The 16,469-nt window shown below is 40.7% G+C and overlaps 1 protein-coding gene across 1 annotated transcript; it reads left to right on the top strand.

Annotated features, from left to right (window-relative positions):
* Window positions 1-739: 739 nt before the first annotated feature.
* LOC122773980 (phosphatidylinositol transfer protein alpha isoform-like) lies at window positions 740-16,097 on the top strand. Its single transcript, XM_044033019.1, has 12 exons — window positions 740-898; window positions 7,087-7,117; window positions 10,309-10,454; window positions 12,567-12,658; window positions 12,861-12,868; window positions 13,225-13,299; window positions 14,701-14,772; window positions 14,966-15,043; window positions 15,149-15,259; window positions 15,424-15,546; window positions 15,836-15,892; window positions 15,983-16,097. Exons 1-11 carry the CDS (start codon window positions 882-884, stop codon window positions 15,878-15,880), a joined length of 798 nt encoding a protein of 265 aa, XP_043888954.1. The 5' UTR covers window positions 740-881; the 3' UTR covers window positions 15,881-15,892; window positions 15,983-16,097.
* The last annotated feature ends 372 nt before the right edge of the window (window positions 16,098-16,469 follow it).

The raw sequence follows: 16,469 nt of genomic DNA, 5'->3' as shown, positions 1-16,469 counted from the left end.
TTGATACCCCGTACAGTCACATGTTTTTGGCACCATGTGGTAAAGTTCACTCTACAGATATAGCTGCTGCACAATATACAGCTATCACCTATTATTATGGTTGAAGTGTAACTGATGTAAAAAAAAAAAAACAATAGCATTAACATCCATATAGGAAGTAGGGTAATAAAGCTCCCTAGAGCTGGCAGAGGAACATTCCACATAAGAACAAGCTGACTTTTGCAAAAAAATTGAGCATTTAGGCAATTTCAGGGAAAATGTCTAGACTTAACTGCATGTCATTTTGATTAGCTGTTAGGAATATTGTGGTAAGACTATTTATTGCACAGCAGTGGTAGCAGCTAGAGTGATAGAAGAGGTTGAGCTTGACTTTGACTCTTGATAAACCTCTTCAAATGAAATGCTAACAACAGCTAGTGTGTGAACATCAGATTTATAAGCTACTGTTTTCTGGGGGGGTTTTAATAGCGTGATCAAATGAAATAAATGTAAAGCCCAAAACCATAACATGTCATTAATGAAGAGTGACCCTGAGGACCCTTTTGCCTGGGGCCCCAAACGTGCTTAAAACGCCTCTGGTACTGTCAGTCGCGCTACGGTGATGTTGAAAAGCTGAAAAACTTGATACTAGTTCACTAATTGCACCTGAACGCAGCATGAAGTTAACTCAAGCTACAGGTGGTGAATTCTCCTCCTCCTTTTTTGAGGCCACGCCCCATCACGGTCACACTGGTATCTTCCAGGAAGGAAAGCCGGAGACACAGCAGCGTCAGGCAGTGTGAGGCTTTTCGCTGCACCTGACAACAACCGTGGTTAATAACACATTCCTCTGCTCTTTCGACTGTGTTTTATTCTTCTGTTTGGACTTAGACACAGACAACATGCTGATAACCGAATTGTAAGTAACACAACTCTCTGAAACTGTGTCTTTTTTAATTAATTTACGTCAGAAACGGTTTACGTTTACCCTTTTTATATTAGTAAAGTGATTTACTCCATAACAGATAAAAGTAATTACTACATTTGTTTTTTTGTTCAGCCTCTGACTATGTGTTTTGACATGTTTGCTCTTAGAACTCCTTATACGACTTATTTTTGTCTGTGGTTGCAGGCAAACATGCCCACATATAATGAAATACAGTCGTTTTTGGATTATGTTAATGACAATCACTGTGAGTGACTCTGTACTTGACGTTGTTTCTGAAGTAAAAGGTTGAGACAGTAGGAGTCACATGCTGCCACTGCATGGTCATAGGTTCAAAGCGTTAACTTACATGGGTCATGGATGTATTCTAAAAAGTGCAAACCTGATGTGTTCGAAACCCTGTAAAGACCCATTTGTGGTCAATGGTTTGTGTTTATAAATCACTTTTCACTTTTAAATCTGCTTTCCACTACAGTCATGCCATTCACACCCATTCATTCACACTTTCATACAGCGCATGTCTCATCATTCATGCTTCATACCCATTCACACGCTGCAGGTCTGTCCCAAATAGTATCTCCGTCACTACCCTACACACCCTACAAACATACCTATGTTTATGCAATACTTCCTCTAGAGGGCAGTGTGTAAGTACCAAGTTGCAGGCGCCATGTTTGTTGCGACGGACAAAATAAACGCAAAGTACAGATGAGTCAAAATTGGGAGTGACAACACCTCCAGTTCCACTAGAAATGTTAAGGATGTGGAAAATAGCCGTCTATGACAGCACTACATGACATTTAGCACACACACAAATAGCGTAGCAGCATGTTCACTGCTAACAATGTAACAGTACTGTGAGTATTCACTTAATGTGAAACAAATAAGACAGAAGTACAATATTACCTGATAGTCCTCGCGAGTAGTGTCGCTACCAAGACTCCCAGCCGTGATGTCACTCAGACTTTTCTGGCTTTTAGGAAAGTTTTACAAAGATAAAACCACCATGATATAAAAATATAGAATACAAAGACAGATAATACCCTATGTACATGTCTGAAGTTCTCCTGTCAACAGTTATAGACATCTATTTCACTGTTAGGGTCTATGGTTAAAAAAAAAAAACACTTTTGGACGGCTTCAAAACCTTTTGTTTTGTCTGTCCAGGGTGTACCCTGCCTATCGCCCTATGTCAGCGACCCTCGTGTGGAGGATAGTGTGGTAGAAGTGTCTGTAGCCAAAATCAATATCTAGATAGATAGATAGATAGATAGATAGATAGAAAGAACATGATCATGGGGCAAAGTGCATAAAAAGGCACAGTCATGAAATTCTAAGACTTGAAAGAAAATATTTGTCTCTTGTCAAAATGTAAGTGATTTCAAAGTGTTTTGGAGCAATTTTAAGACTTTAAAGCAGATTCTTACCATTATTGCAATAACATCATGAATCACAATCATTCGGTCGGAACGTTTGGGATGAGAAATTTTCACATGGGACTATGACTAGTGTCTTCTTTGTGTATCGTGTCTTGCGTGAGCTTGTACAATAGCTGGTTAATTGTCACCTGTTGCCAGGCCAGCAGGGCCTGAATATTTCATTAGAACAGATCAGAGTGCAAGAGGAGCCTTCCCATATTGAACATGACAGTAGGCAAGATAAAAAGTATCCAGTATCCATGTCATGTTCAAGTCTTGCCACAGTGTCTCACTCTAATTATTATATTGTTTTGAAGCAAATATGAATTTCTGAATGTGAATACTGCCAAGTAGCCCTAGGACAGTATTTAATGTCTTTATTATCTTACCAAATTACACTATATGGACAAAACTACACTATATGGACAAAGGACACCTTACCAGTACACTAATGACATATTCAAATACATATACAGTAGAGCTGAAACAATTAATCGATGAATTGATTATTAAATTAATCAACAACTAGTTTGATCATCGGTTAATCGGTTTGAAGCTTTTTTCCTGATTAAAACAAGCTTTTCCATCTTTTAAGCTTATTAAATGTGAGTATTTTCTTCATTTCTTTGCTCTGGATAACAAAGAAATCATTAAAAGTGAATCATTTTGGTTTGTGGACAAAAAAAGACATTTTAGAACATCATCATTTCCAGGTTTGACGAACACAATCAACATTTATAACCGAGAGAATAAACATTTGTGTAGTCTTCGCTTTGTGCACTGGGGCACAGTCATGTTGGAACAGAACAGGACCTTCCTCAAACTGTTGCCACAAAGTTTGAAGCATAGCATTGTCCAAGATGTTTCGATATGCTGAAGCCTTAAGATTGTCCTTCACTGGAGAAGTCTGGTTGCAACACCTGAATTCAATACTTATCAGTAGAGATGCACCGGATATTTGGCCACCGTAAAACATCACCAAAAAAGGCGTTTTCGGTTTTCAGCCAAAAGACTTTTAACTGCGAAACAACACAGGATGTTGTGATGACGCATGCAAAAACTGTGGCCAGCACGTGTCTGTCTGTTCACACTTAGTCTGTCCAAGATCAGTTTGGAACACTAATAAAATGGTTCCAAAAAGATGGAACAGCACCTAATAAATGCTGGAAAGTCTCTTTGCGCAAAAGCTAAACTTGTCAGCGCAGATTCTGAACTCACTGTGACATTCACTTCTCACCAGTGACATTCTCTCTCTACCAGGCTGCGTTGGATGCAGCCTGGTAGGAGACGGAGAAGTGCACAGAAAAGAGCACCAGTCTAATATGTTCAATGCGTATTGTTTATGAATATTAATCAATATATAATTGCAATGCCTTGACTTTAGTGAGGTAAGTACACACATACTCTCAGCCATAACAACAAAATTAGATAAAAAAAAACAATGGTTTTTGGTTTTGGCCAATAATTTTCCTACTTCCCCAGCCAGATACTTTTGTCCATAAACTGTAGTTTATGTACAAATCACAATATTAATATGATGATTGTAAAAACGTTCCCGTACCCATAAAGGGCACACACCCATGCTAGTTCCAGTCTGCCTTGTTCTCTCACAGAGGCTTGATTGCATTTCCTGTTCTCCTCTCCCCCTCCTCTCTTCTAAGTTCCTGTAATAGTGGGACACTAACAGGGAACTAACTGTCCACAACACAGTCTATATAGCATTATTATTCATGGTATATCAACATACAACAGGGTGAATGTCAGGTCTGCGTCGTATACATCACAGTTCTCGTTTTTGTTTCTAAAGTCTGGAAAAAGGAAACAATGTTGCCATATTTGTATAAGATGGTTTAACATGAGCTACTGTACCTGGTCTGAAGACATGCTTGTTTGTCCATTGTACTGTTGGCTTGTCAACAAACGCACGTGTTATCACGCAGCTTACACCCTGCAGATCCTTCAGAGAGCAAGTCCTACTGTGTGTCACTTTGAAAAGGGAAACAAAATGAACAGATATTCTTATCTTTTTATGGCTGCATCTGCAGGCGCTGAAGGCTGAGACAGATTAGTAGTTTGTTTTGTGAGATTACTAGTGTCACATATAAATGATTTACAGAGGTAACTCCTGTTTCAGTCCATGCTTTCTCTCCAGTTTTACTGCATGATTTGAGCGTCCCCTAAAACCGTTATGTAACGTTGTGTGCAGCTCTGAAGCGGGTTTTTCAAATTGGTGCAAAAAACCTCGGACATCTTTAGGGTCATGTCTTCTAGGGCTTGAGGGCTTAGAGAGCTTTAAAATAAGCATTTTGAAGGGCGTGTGTATTACATTACATTACATGTCATTTAGCAGACGCTTTTATCCAAAGCGACTTACAAAAGTGCATTTAAACATTTGGGTACAAATAAGAGCTAGAAGTAAGTAAGAGCTTCAAGTAGATCAAACTATGAAGTGCTAGTCATAAGTGCGATGTACAAGTTTTTTTTTTGTTTTTTTTTGTCGTCTTAGTCGAGGTAGAGTCGGAAGAAATGTGTTTTTAGTCGGCGGCGGAAGATGTGGAGGCTTTCAGCTGTCCGGATGTCGATGGGGAGATCGTTCCACCATTTGGGAGCGAGGACAGTGAACAGTCTCGAGTTCTGCGAGTGCCTCTGCGATCCTCTCAGTGAGGGGGCAGCGAGCCGGTTTGTCGATGCAGAGCGGAGTGGGCGGGCTGGGGTGTAGGTTTTGATCATGTCCTGGATGTAGGCTGGACCGGATCCGTTTGTAGCATGGAACGCAAGCACTAGAGTCTTGAAGCGGATGCGAGCAGCTACAGGAAGCCAGTGAAGGGAGCGGAGGAGCGGTGTAGTGTGGGAGAATTTTGGTATGTTGAAGACCAGTCGAGCTGCTGCATTCTGGATGACCTGCAGAGGTCGTATGGCACATGCAGGAAGACCAGCCAGGAGGGAGTTGCAGTAATCCAAGCGTGAGATGAGCCTGGACCAGAACCTGTGCCGCCTTCTGTGTTAGAAGAGGCCGTATCCTTCGGATGTTGTGCAACATGTATCTGCAAGATCGAGCTGTTGCAGCAATGTTGGCAGTGAGGGAGAGATGGTCATCAAGTGTCACACCCAGGTTCCTTGCGGTATGAGAAGGAGTTACCACAGAGTTGTCGAGGGTGATGGTTACGTCTGTGGTGGGAGAGCTTTTTCCTGGGAGAAAAAGAAATTCAGTCTTGTCGAGATTGAGTTTCAGGTGATGGTCAGACATCCACTGAGAGATGTCAGTCAGACAAGCGGTGATCCGTTCTGCTACCTGAGTGTTGGTGCTTGAGGTCGGAGGTGTATCAGACAAGTAGCATTTAAGATGTGTTCTTTGAGCTTGTGCGAGTATCAACTATCACCCTTCATTTGTCTGTCATTTAAGTCTAATTACCCAATTACTAATAATTACCTTGTGATCGAACAGCATTAATTATATAAAAGTACATTTAATTAACATCAGTCAGTTGTCCCATCAACAAATAGCAAAGTATAAATGTTAAACTACACATTTTAAAGCATAGTTTATAATGTTTTTTTCTCAAAGATATTTTTATTGAGTTTTTACATATTACAAAATCACAAAACAAGAATAGTTTGTAATATTTAAAATTTCTGCTTTTTCTTAACAGCGATATGACCACATCAGTACCACACATTTGTCTGTGATAGTTGTGATAGTTCAGGTGTTGTATGAGATACTGACACATCATGCTGACTGCGTTATACATGAGCCTTGCACCACAAACCAGCTAAAGACAGTGCCCCTTTTTTTGGTTTGTGTGTGTCACTTGGGTAAACCCAAAGGAAATCACAAAATAACACATTTGAACTGGAGACAACGGTGGGTTCAACAACTCACGGTGTGCTGTAAAACTGCTTGTTTTCTCTGTGGACTTTGGTATTGAAGAATGAGTGGTTAACAAAGCAAAGGGAATTACTTTTTCCTTACCAGCAGGAGACAGGAAGACCTATTTGCTGGCAGTGCCCATAGACCATATATAAAAAGGTGGATGTAGTCTTCTGGTTAGCTTGGTGACGCCAACCAGGAAGTAAGAATATAGTGAAAGCCCCACCAGGGGTGACTCGGCTAGTTATAATGTCAGTAAATATTTACCAATTTTTTTTAATATTTTTGATTGAACGTGATTTTTGAACCGTTTTTGTAAATGATGCATTCACTTAGAGCAAAGTAAGTGGTAAAGTTCACACACCAGTGTGACTGACTGCTGCGAAACCTCACCGTGGCCAAAACCTAAATCCAGAGGCTTAAAAGTGGATTCTCATGGTGGACGTCACAACTGCATATAAACTGCAGTGTTTTTTTATCTTGTCCCTCGGTCATCACACAGATCCCTGCTTCAAATAGCCATGTCAGAAGAAGGTTTTATATGCATTTTTTTCGTGGACACAACATATAGAAATAAAAAAATAAATAAATAAATTAAGCAAGATAGAATGCTTAAATTGTCATTGACAACTACCCTAACTGGGCTTACTAGACAGCATTATATTAACAAACAGTCCAACCAGAGAAGAACACATTTGTTCCTGATCCTGTGGACTCCTGTTAACTCCTTAACTGACACAGTGGTGTTTGTGACAAATTTACATCAGAGTTAACCCAATAATTATGCTTGATATAAGTTCTTAATTTGGGTTTTAACAAAATGTCTAAGTGTATTTCCTGTGCTCTAACACCTCCTTTTTTTCTCATTCTTCCAGCCGAATTGTCCTGCCCATTTCAGTGGATGAGGTAAGGAGGGTTTTTTGATTGTATAAACGTTTTCAACATTTAACTCTCACCCTAACCCTTGACCATGTAAAGTGTTCTTTACCTGGAGTAGAAGGTTGTGTTATATGTTCAAATAAACACCAACAATGCTTTTTGGTAGAGTGATCAGTGGTTTCTCTCTTACTGAGCCCGTTTGCTTATTGGCAGTGGTCAAGAATGAACCTGCATAATCTTGGTTTGATGAAGTGACTTTTCCTCTTATCCGTTCTGTTGTTTGTGTTGGTCAGATATGACCATGAAGCCGTAATCACATGGATTCAGATATCCATCAGATCTGTCTCAAGACTCATTGGTATGTGGAAATAAATCCAATAAGAATCAGATATTCCCCTGTCAATGCAACTCATACATCCTTTAAATTTGTGGGTGGCAAATGACGTAAACACACATGGACACTATCCTCGTGGATAGCTATGACTCTCTTGAGCAGTGCACTGGAGGATGAGAGCTCAAACCAGCGGACTTGGCTGAGATTCCATGACTTTTAAGCATTTGGGGGCAAGGATTTCAGAATTTCAACAAAATGCCCCGTTTACTTCCATCCATCTTTCATGCTCCACATGAGGGTCACAGGCGGTTTTGTGCCAATCTCAGCTGACATAGGCTGATGGTACAGGCAGGGTACACCCTGGACAGATCGCCAGTCCATCACAGGGCCACATAAACAACCATCCACTCACACTCTCACACCTATGGTCCATTTAAAGTGTCCAATTTACCAAATCCCCCTCTTTTACGTCCATTACAGCTTAACATTTACAGTTCAGTAGCCAGTCCCACCCTTCAAGCTGTCTCCGCAAATGTTAACCATGTTAAATGCAGATTTTAGATGTTGGACACTTTTAAAAGATGATGTAAACAAGTCGTCAAAAACAATCAGTTATAGGCAACGTATCGGAATTGGGCATTAAGACGTGCGGTGCAAATGCAAGCTGAGTTTCACAACTCCCGGGGCTTGATTGTATCCGAGTGGAATAGTAATGTGCTCGGTGTGTTAAACCGTTGTTAAACCAGCATATGTTGTCATAGTATGGTGAAAGTACTAGTGCAAACAAGGCTAGTGCAAACAAGACATTACTGAGAAATGTTTTCCACCAGGTCGTCTCAGATTGTTAAAACAGGTTCAGTGGGCCCTTTTGCACCGCAGCCATTGTGACACATTAGGTGTTACTGACCGAACAGTGGACTGAAGCACTGTTCAGTCCATGTAAGTCCGGACACTGTGACATTGAATTCTGTCCTAATGGTGTAGTTACACCAAATGCACATTTTTGCCGTTCATGTCATATTTGCGGTGAGATCATTTTTGTACTATTCTCGTGTGCAGTAGACCAACGTCAGTTCATGCATCCGCTGTCCACCCAACGCGCTATTTGCTATCTGCGGTTCCAAAATCTGGGCGTCACGCGTGTTGTGTGTTGGCACAAATCGCGTCATGCTCATTATTGTATGTTTGGACGGGTTGGGGGTTGTACTTTCGCGGTGTTTGTTTCAGTGACAAATAAAGTTGATTCTGATTCTGATTGTGATGCGCATTGGGTCCGCGTGCATTGTGCAAGGAAGTATAGCAGCGCCTTAAGACTGACAGACAAATATTATGCTTTTAAATGCTTTGAATGTTTTACCCGTTTCAGCAGAAGTGTTTGCCTTGAAGATTAAAACCACAAACAACTGGTTTCTTCAACTTTCACTCAAAAATCATGTGATTTGAAAGCTTCCACATGAACAGTTTTTTTGAGACGTAGGAAATGCAGAGCGTGTAGGTCGTGTGCAGGCCTGTGTGGAGAAGCTGGTGGACACGATTGGCCTCAGACGGGTTTCAACATGCCAGCACATACGAAGATAATGTTCAGTCTGGAACTGTTGAGCCATACTTTACGGTTATTCACATGTGACTTGTGTCATAAAAGGTGACCTTGTTTCCATCAGTAACTATTTTGTCTCTACGGACAAACGTCACTGCAACCTGTTTTTGTGTATTTATGACCATCTCAACTCAGGTCCAGCCTGTTTTTTTGTTTTCAGATGAAAGTCAGTCTCCCAACCCCTCTGAGCTCTTTAGGTTATTACGTCTTTCTGCCTGTGACAATGACAAGACTGGTTTTTCATGACCAGCCACATTTTCTGGCATGAGCAGGGCTGAACATCTTCAGCTGACAGAACAGGTTAGGATCCTGATTTAGTATAGTGCTCTGTCTCTGTGAGTGCAAGTGTACCAAACCAAACAGTAGCATGATGGGAACACGGCACAAATGAACCTCAGAGGGCAGCAGACTCTTAATTACAGAGCAGAATTTGTAACCAAAGGTGAGGTGGTGCTTTCTGCATCCGCATGTCCATGTAACATACATTCTGGCATTTGTGTGATGACCCACACAAACCTTTTGTGGAGAAATGCCACTCCCCCTACAGTTTGAATCCACGCAGACCATAATGAGCCAATGACACGTGCTCCCTGTAGCAACAACACTGTCCTGTCCAGGTCATGTGAGGAGATGCACCAGCGCCCACACAGACTAGGACCTGAGACTGCAGAGTGTAACACACATCAATCACTCAAACATCAAAGTTTATCAGGGAAAAGAGAAGAAAAAAAGTTAGAATCTGAAATACAAGTGAATATATCAAAGTATCAGGTTCTCCTTTAAGAGCTTAGGCATTTGTCGTCCTATATTTGAGTATTTTAGTAATACTGTGTGTGTGTGTGTGCTAAGTAGGAGTGTGTTAGCAGGGTTGACGGCACCAGTCATGTGAGTCACTACATTTCACTGTGTTCCTGTGCTCGTGTGCCTCAGTCAGGGCTGACGGGGATTGGAGGAGCAACAAGAAGAGCTATTTTTGTCTCTGTGTCCGGGATACAACTAAATGGTTAACGTGTGATATTTGACGTAAAATGTAAAGCCAAGTAAAGACAGAGGGATTCTCACAAAGGCTCTTTGAGTGGGTCTCCCCACTCTGCTGTGTGTCTTTTAGTATTTGTTTTTGTGTGTTAGGCCTTTAGTTTTACCAGGACTTTTTTTGTTTTGGAATGAGAATTAAAAAGGTGTCACTTCTTGCTAATGAATGCAAACTGATACCAGATTTCAGCTTGTAAAACCTTATGAAGATCCGTTCTTTACTGTATTAAATGTACGTGTCTTTCCTCTCTGCAGTACCAGGTGGGTCAGCTGTATACAGTAGCTGAGGCCAGTAAGGATGAGACTGGCGGAGGAGAAGGTGTTGAGGTGTTGATCAACGAGCCGTATGAGAAAGATGGCCAGAAGGGACAGTACACTCACAAGATCTACCACCTGAATAGGTTGGCCCCTCAGCGCTGTGACATACTCACTACACAATACATTGCATATTTTACACTCTTTATTTTGAAGGTTTTATTTCATTTGCTCACCTTTTAACGACAGCGTCTGCTTTACAGTGTCTGCTAGAACTTGTGCCTCACAATTTACACACCTTTGTTGTTCACACAGGGACTGGGAGCTAAGATTCTCACAGGGTGTGGCTATAAAAATGGACATACATTTTGATCATTTGAACACTGAATTATGGCTGCAACTAACTTATTTTCATATTATATTATAAGGGGACATATTATGCAAAATCAACTTTTTAACCATTTCAATACTTATATTTGGGACTCTGGAGGCCCTACCAGTCGCCAAAGTGTGGAAAAAGAATACTCAGTCATGTTTTTGTGGCCCCCCTTAGTCTAAGTATAGGCGATAAAATGCGCCATTTGAATTCCCTGCACTTATGAAGGCAGCATGCGCATTTCACCGCAAATGTTACCGCCCCACCAGTAAGTTTACTTGGAGAGCTCCACCTTAGCTCCACCTTAGCTCCACCTTAGCTCCACCTTAGCTCCACCTTGTCCCTGCGAGAGTGCAGGCGAGGGAGGAAGAGCGGTATTATGTCAACTCGGAGGGACAAGTGTGCTGTTGGTGGCTGCACACTTGGAGGATTTTATATATGAAGCTAATGTGTCGGATAAAGTAAGCAAACGTGTGTTCGTGTGTTCGCGTGTTTGCACCACTTCACATCAGACTGCGGTCAGCGGTTGCCGTATTTAGTCAGCGACATACAAACACACACATTGTTAAGAAAAGGTCACATAGAGGTCATAACTGACCATTCTGACACGTCCTAATTAAACATATTTGTTCAGTACGTCCTCCATGACCGGAGCACAGACTCAGTCTGATACAGTCACATACAGCAGCAGTGTGATGCTTGAATATTGAGATTTTAGACATTTCCCTGGTAATTGTCAGAGATTAACCCACGTTAGGAGTGTTAAGTCTTTAACTGATTTACAGTTGGACAGTGTTCGGCTCCATCCTTATGTAGGACGTCTCTTCCTGTGACGCCACTCTCGCTGTTTTCCGCACACGCTGCCATGTTGATATTGTCAGAGAACTAGTGGAGGGAGGGGGAGAGGAATGGAGCTGAGCGAGTGAGCGCTGTAAAAAGGACACAGACATGTTGGTTAGGACACCAGTGAACTATTTTAACTTGGAGAAATAGGGTATAATATGTCCCCTTTAATCTGTCGATTATTTGCTCAATCAATACAATCAATTAAGAAGCTGAAAAAATTTAGAAAGCTTGTTTTGATTATTAAAAAAAAAGTCCAGAGGAGGATTTAGTGTAGGGCTGCACCAATGATTTGATTATTAATCGATTACTAAATGAATCCCCTTTTAAAATTCTCTCTCTGAAAACAACATCTCTATTTTATTTGGAAGTCAATTGTTTCTTGCTTTGAATATTATCTGTTTTAAACTGAATCAGATCTGGACATTTTAGACATTGCATTTTACATCTTACATGTTTCTCCACACCTCTACACAGTAACTACCAGTTATGGTAAAAGTAATAAACAATATAATGTTTAAGGTGCTTTTTGATTTTCCCCAGGACGGCAATGCTCTGTGCCAACTTCCCTCAAACACACACATTTAATGTGTGTGTTCAACAGATTTTGTGGTCTGTGGTTACACCAAGGAATTTAATTTAATTTACTCTTTCTATGTTTACATTATCAATACTTAGTTTTAGTTTTATAATTTTGTTTAAATTTAAGGACAATTTATTCATGTCAAACCACTTTTTTAACGTATTTATTTCCTCACAGAACAGAAAATATTGGTGTCATCTGCAACTAACACTAATTCTAATTTATCTAATACTCTGCAAATGTCATTCATATGCATAATAAACATTTTTGACACATGTTATATTCATAAATCTAAATGAGTATTGACTTGAGTGTTTTTCAAGCATAATTTTCCAAATGTCTTCACGTTTGTCTGCAAAATGAACGTTGTCTGATCAATAAAGGTTCAAGTTAATAAACAGATTAGAGATTTTAGATTTGATTTTGTAGTTACAGTAATTGTTTGTGTCTCTGCAGCAAAGTGCCATCCCTAATTCAGAAACTGGCCCCTAAAGATTCTCTAAAGGTTCACGAGGAGGCCTGGAACGCATATCCTTACTGTCGGACTGGTGAGTGACTACACACACACACATTCTGGTTGTTAATAGTAAAGAATTCACCACTGCAACTCATCCTCTGTCAGTCTCATTGTCCAGTAAAGACGTGCTGTTTATCAACAAGAGTCTGAGTATTATCTGAAACCTTGTCTCTCCTTTTTCTGATCCATCCTCTTCCTCTCCCCATCACCATCCATCTTTTCCTCTGCTGCAGTCCTTACAGTAAGTAAAGATTAATTACCTATTCATTACTTTATTAGTAAGTACTTTATGTGTGTTAGAAGTATTTAACTCCAGATTTTACACATACTGTAACCACTCTTTTAAATTGGAGAAGCACTCTTGCTCCAAGTTTCCTTCGGTCTATGTTTATTTCTGTATGTATAGGTAAAATAATGTGTATATACATGTATGTGGGTTTTTCTTCTTTTCACAAATGTTTCCATGTTCATGCAGCAATTACGTTGCACACTGTGATGTATAAGAATGTAAGTGTAAATCGCTGTATTTTATAATGTGAAAAGTTCACAATGATTGAGGTAAAAAAACTGAATGGACTGTATGTGTCCTGTTCACAGAACCCCTATTTGGGAAACAAATTCAGCATGACCATCGAGACGTGGCACAAGGCTGATATGGGGGAGGAGGAGAATGTGAGTAAAACTACTCTAAAACATTTGTACATGTTTTTACATTAGTGAAAGAGTACATTATTATTATTAACATTAAAATAAGATTTTAGTCTTTAGTGTTAATATTGTTATGAAGGCTACAAACCATTTTGGGTTGACGATATCAGTTTTACCATCATTTCTATTTATCAATAACATGCGTACACCCGGGGCCACACGGCAGTGTAGTGGTTAGCACTTTCGCTTTGCAGCGAGAAGACCCGGGTTCGAGCCCCGGTTGGAACAAGGGCCTTTCTGCATGGAGTTTGCATGTTCTCCCCGTGTGTGCGTGGGTTCTCTCCGGGTTCTCCGGCTTCCTCCCACAGTCCAAAAACATGCAATGTGGGGATTAGGTAAATTGGACACTCTAAATTGACCATAGGAGTGAGTGTGAGAGTGAATGGTTGTTTGTCTCTAGTTGTGTGTGGCCCTGCGATGGACTGGCGAACTGTCCAGGGTGTACCCCGCCTATCGCCTGATGTAGCTGAGATTGGCACAGCACCCCCCGCGACCCTCTGGTGGAGGATAAAGCGGTTAGATGATGACTGACATGACTGATGCGTACACCCAGAATGTTCACTACAACCATGATTCTCAAACTGTGGCACGTGTACCACCAGTGGTACGTGAGCTTCCTCTGGTGGTACCTGGAGGAAATACTGTTCGACTGTATAAACCAGGTCCGTATTCAAATAAATTAAATACGGACCGACATGCATGAACAGCTGTGTTTTAATCTAAAAGGCAATGGTTAGTTGTGATCGGTGTACGTCATTTACAGCATGGTTTAAGTCACCTGTGACACTTACACGTTACAGTGTCAGCATTGTGACACGAGATGAAGGCGACACATCCCCCCGGTGTCGGGAGTGAAGAACCTCAGTAACAACGTCACCCTGCTGCATTAGATTCGCTCGCACCTGCAGAGTCAGACCATAGCAATATCTACAAGGAATAACCTTGTAGAGAGTGACAGACTGCATGTGCCATCAGACAACATTAATGTTTAGCATTAATTAACAGGTTAAACTGCACATGCCTCAGTAAATCACTCCGTTGGGATCAGGGGCCGGGGGTGTGTTTATTTTATATCGCATAGATAATATGGGATAGACGGGAAAGATTGAGGTTCTGTAAAGCCATCATTGACTTTCAAAAATATGTTTTAATACAAATACAAATATATGAAATTACAGCGTCACAAAACAACCCATGAAACCTTTGAAGGACTGATGTTGGACCTTTTAACTTGAAATACTTTAAGAACGTGCGCAGAATTGTCCGGTTTCCCAGATGCTGATGCTGATCACGGACTTGTTGACTTGAGCATCATATTTTCATACAGAGCACCTGACCCTTGCTTTTGTTGTTGCCTCTCTGCAGGTACACGGACTAGACCAAACAACATGGGATTCAGTTGTGATTGCCAATATTGACATCGGAGAAACTCCACAGGTAAGAATTAAAAGAGTGGAGCACACTTTTATTTTCATTAGCAATTATTTATTGGAATTGCTTAACTGCAATTGGCATGGAACAACCACCAGGCCCAGGGGCTCAGGGGGCCTCATTGGGAGAATGTGACTTTTCCAGTCTGTGCCCAGGGGCCCACTGGCTCATAATCATTGTGGTTGTTTTCATTTCTTAGGGCCTGAAAACAGAGTTCAATCCAGCCACCTTCACGTCAGAGAAAACGAAGCGAGGACCTTTGACACCAGGCTGGAAGGTACTGCAGCTCTTATCTACTGCTCCTCACTGTCGCTCGCTCAAGGAAAGAAATTAAACTGAAGACTGTGTTTTAAACACATTTGATTCGTCTGTGCCTTCGCAGGAAAAACTCGCCCAAGACGCTGAATGTCCACACATGTGCGCTTACAAGCTCGTCACTCTTGAGGCCAAGGCACCTATGATACAGAAGACGGTTGAAAATATGATTATGAAGGTGATATTTACATATATTAGAAAGTGAACGTTCGATACCTGTTGCTTTCTAAGGGTCAATATGCAGTATGCTCTCAAAATGTACTCAAAAAGCAGCTTTCTGTTTTCCCTCTGTCCTTGTTTTTCGTGGTCTGTCTCACACACTCACTCATTCATTCTGTTTAGGCGGAGAGGAATTTGTTTGACAAATTCCACAAACAGCTGTTCTGCACGATCGACGACTGGGTCAATCTGACGATGGAGGACATACGACAAAAAGAGGAGAATACAAAAAAGGAGCTGGATGAGGTGACTGAGCACACACTGTACTCTGAACTCCTAGTAGTGTTGGGTTGGTGTACCCGTTCATACTGAAAACTTTTTAATTATCATATCATGCAAGACCGGCCATATGAAATATGGAACATGTCACAGGTAAACACTGTTCGATGGGGGACCCTTTTCACTCAAAAAGGTGTCATAGAAATTAGAGTTCATGTTAGAGAAGATCACAGTGGTGTATCACTGAATGTGGAATATGGAATAAATGACTGGAACATGTGGCTAATTCTCTCTGACATGTTTCTCCACGTCATAGATGAGGAAAAACGATGAGGTCAGAGGCATGACAGCAGACGGCTGAAGAGCAGACCCTGTGAGTATTTACCTGTTGTTTCAATGAAATGGAACATTAAGACTTTTGAACAGAATTAATGAATCTTTTCTCTCCCTTCTGTTGAAAAAGGTTGATTCCTGTTCCTTCAGAAGGCTCGGTCTCGTCACCTTTGACCCTGGACTTAGAAGAACCTCATAAACGTGATAAAAAAAAAATCTCTTAATAAATGTTTCAATTAATGAGAGGTCATTGTTAATTCTTTATTTATATTTATATACTATATGTGTGCAGTCACTATTAAGGATGAAATGATCTTGTTGAAGGTTATTGAGTTCATTTAATGTATAAAACATTAGGGAACAGGCTTGGGTCACCTTTGATTAACTGTATTATTATCTGTTTAAATGGCATTTGTTTCTTTTCTTTTACTTAATTGTGTTGTTTTCAGCGTAAAGATTTTAAATGTCTTAAGGGCTTGAAATTGACAAAAAAAAGTTAACTTTGCTCTATTTTATTAAAGTGGAAAGTCACTGTAAAATGGTGGCTGGAGAACAAAGATTTTTTGGTCAGGTTGCTTTCATGTCATACAAAGACACCAACCGTCTTTTTGTTTTTA

Source organism: Solea senegalensis, linkage group LG8, assembly GCF_019176455.1.
Source record: "Solea senegalensis isolate Sse05_10M linkage group LG8, IFAPA_SoseM_1, whole genome shotgun sequence".
NCBI lineage: Eukaryota > Metazoa > Chordata > Actinopteri > Pleuronectiformes > Soleidae > Solea > Solea senegalensis.
The sequence above is the reverse complement of the archived record's forward strand: the minus strand, read 5'-3'. Positions and strand labels throughout refer to the sequence as shown.

Bases quoted from the DNA above. Each gene is read 5' to 3' on its own strand.
- LOC122773980 (XM_044033019.1), top strand. The intron at 13,300-14,700 runs GTGAGTAAAACT...GCCTCTCTGCAG, and splicing joins ATATGGGGGAGGAGGAGAAT to GTACACGGACTAGACCAAAC. The intron at 14,773-14,965 runs GTAAGAATTAAA...TTCATTTCTTAG, and splicing joins ACATCGGAGAAACTCCACAG to GGCCTGAAAACAGAGTTCAA.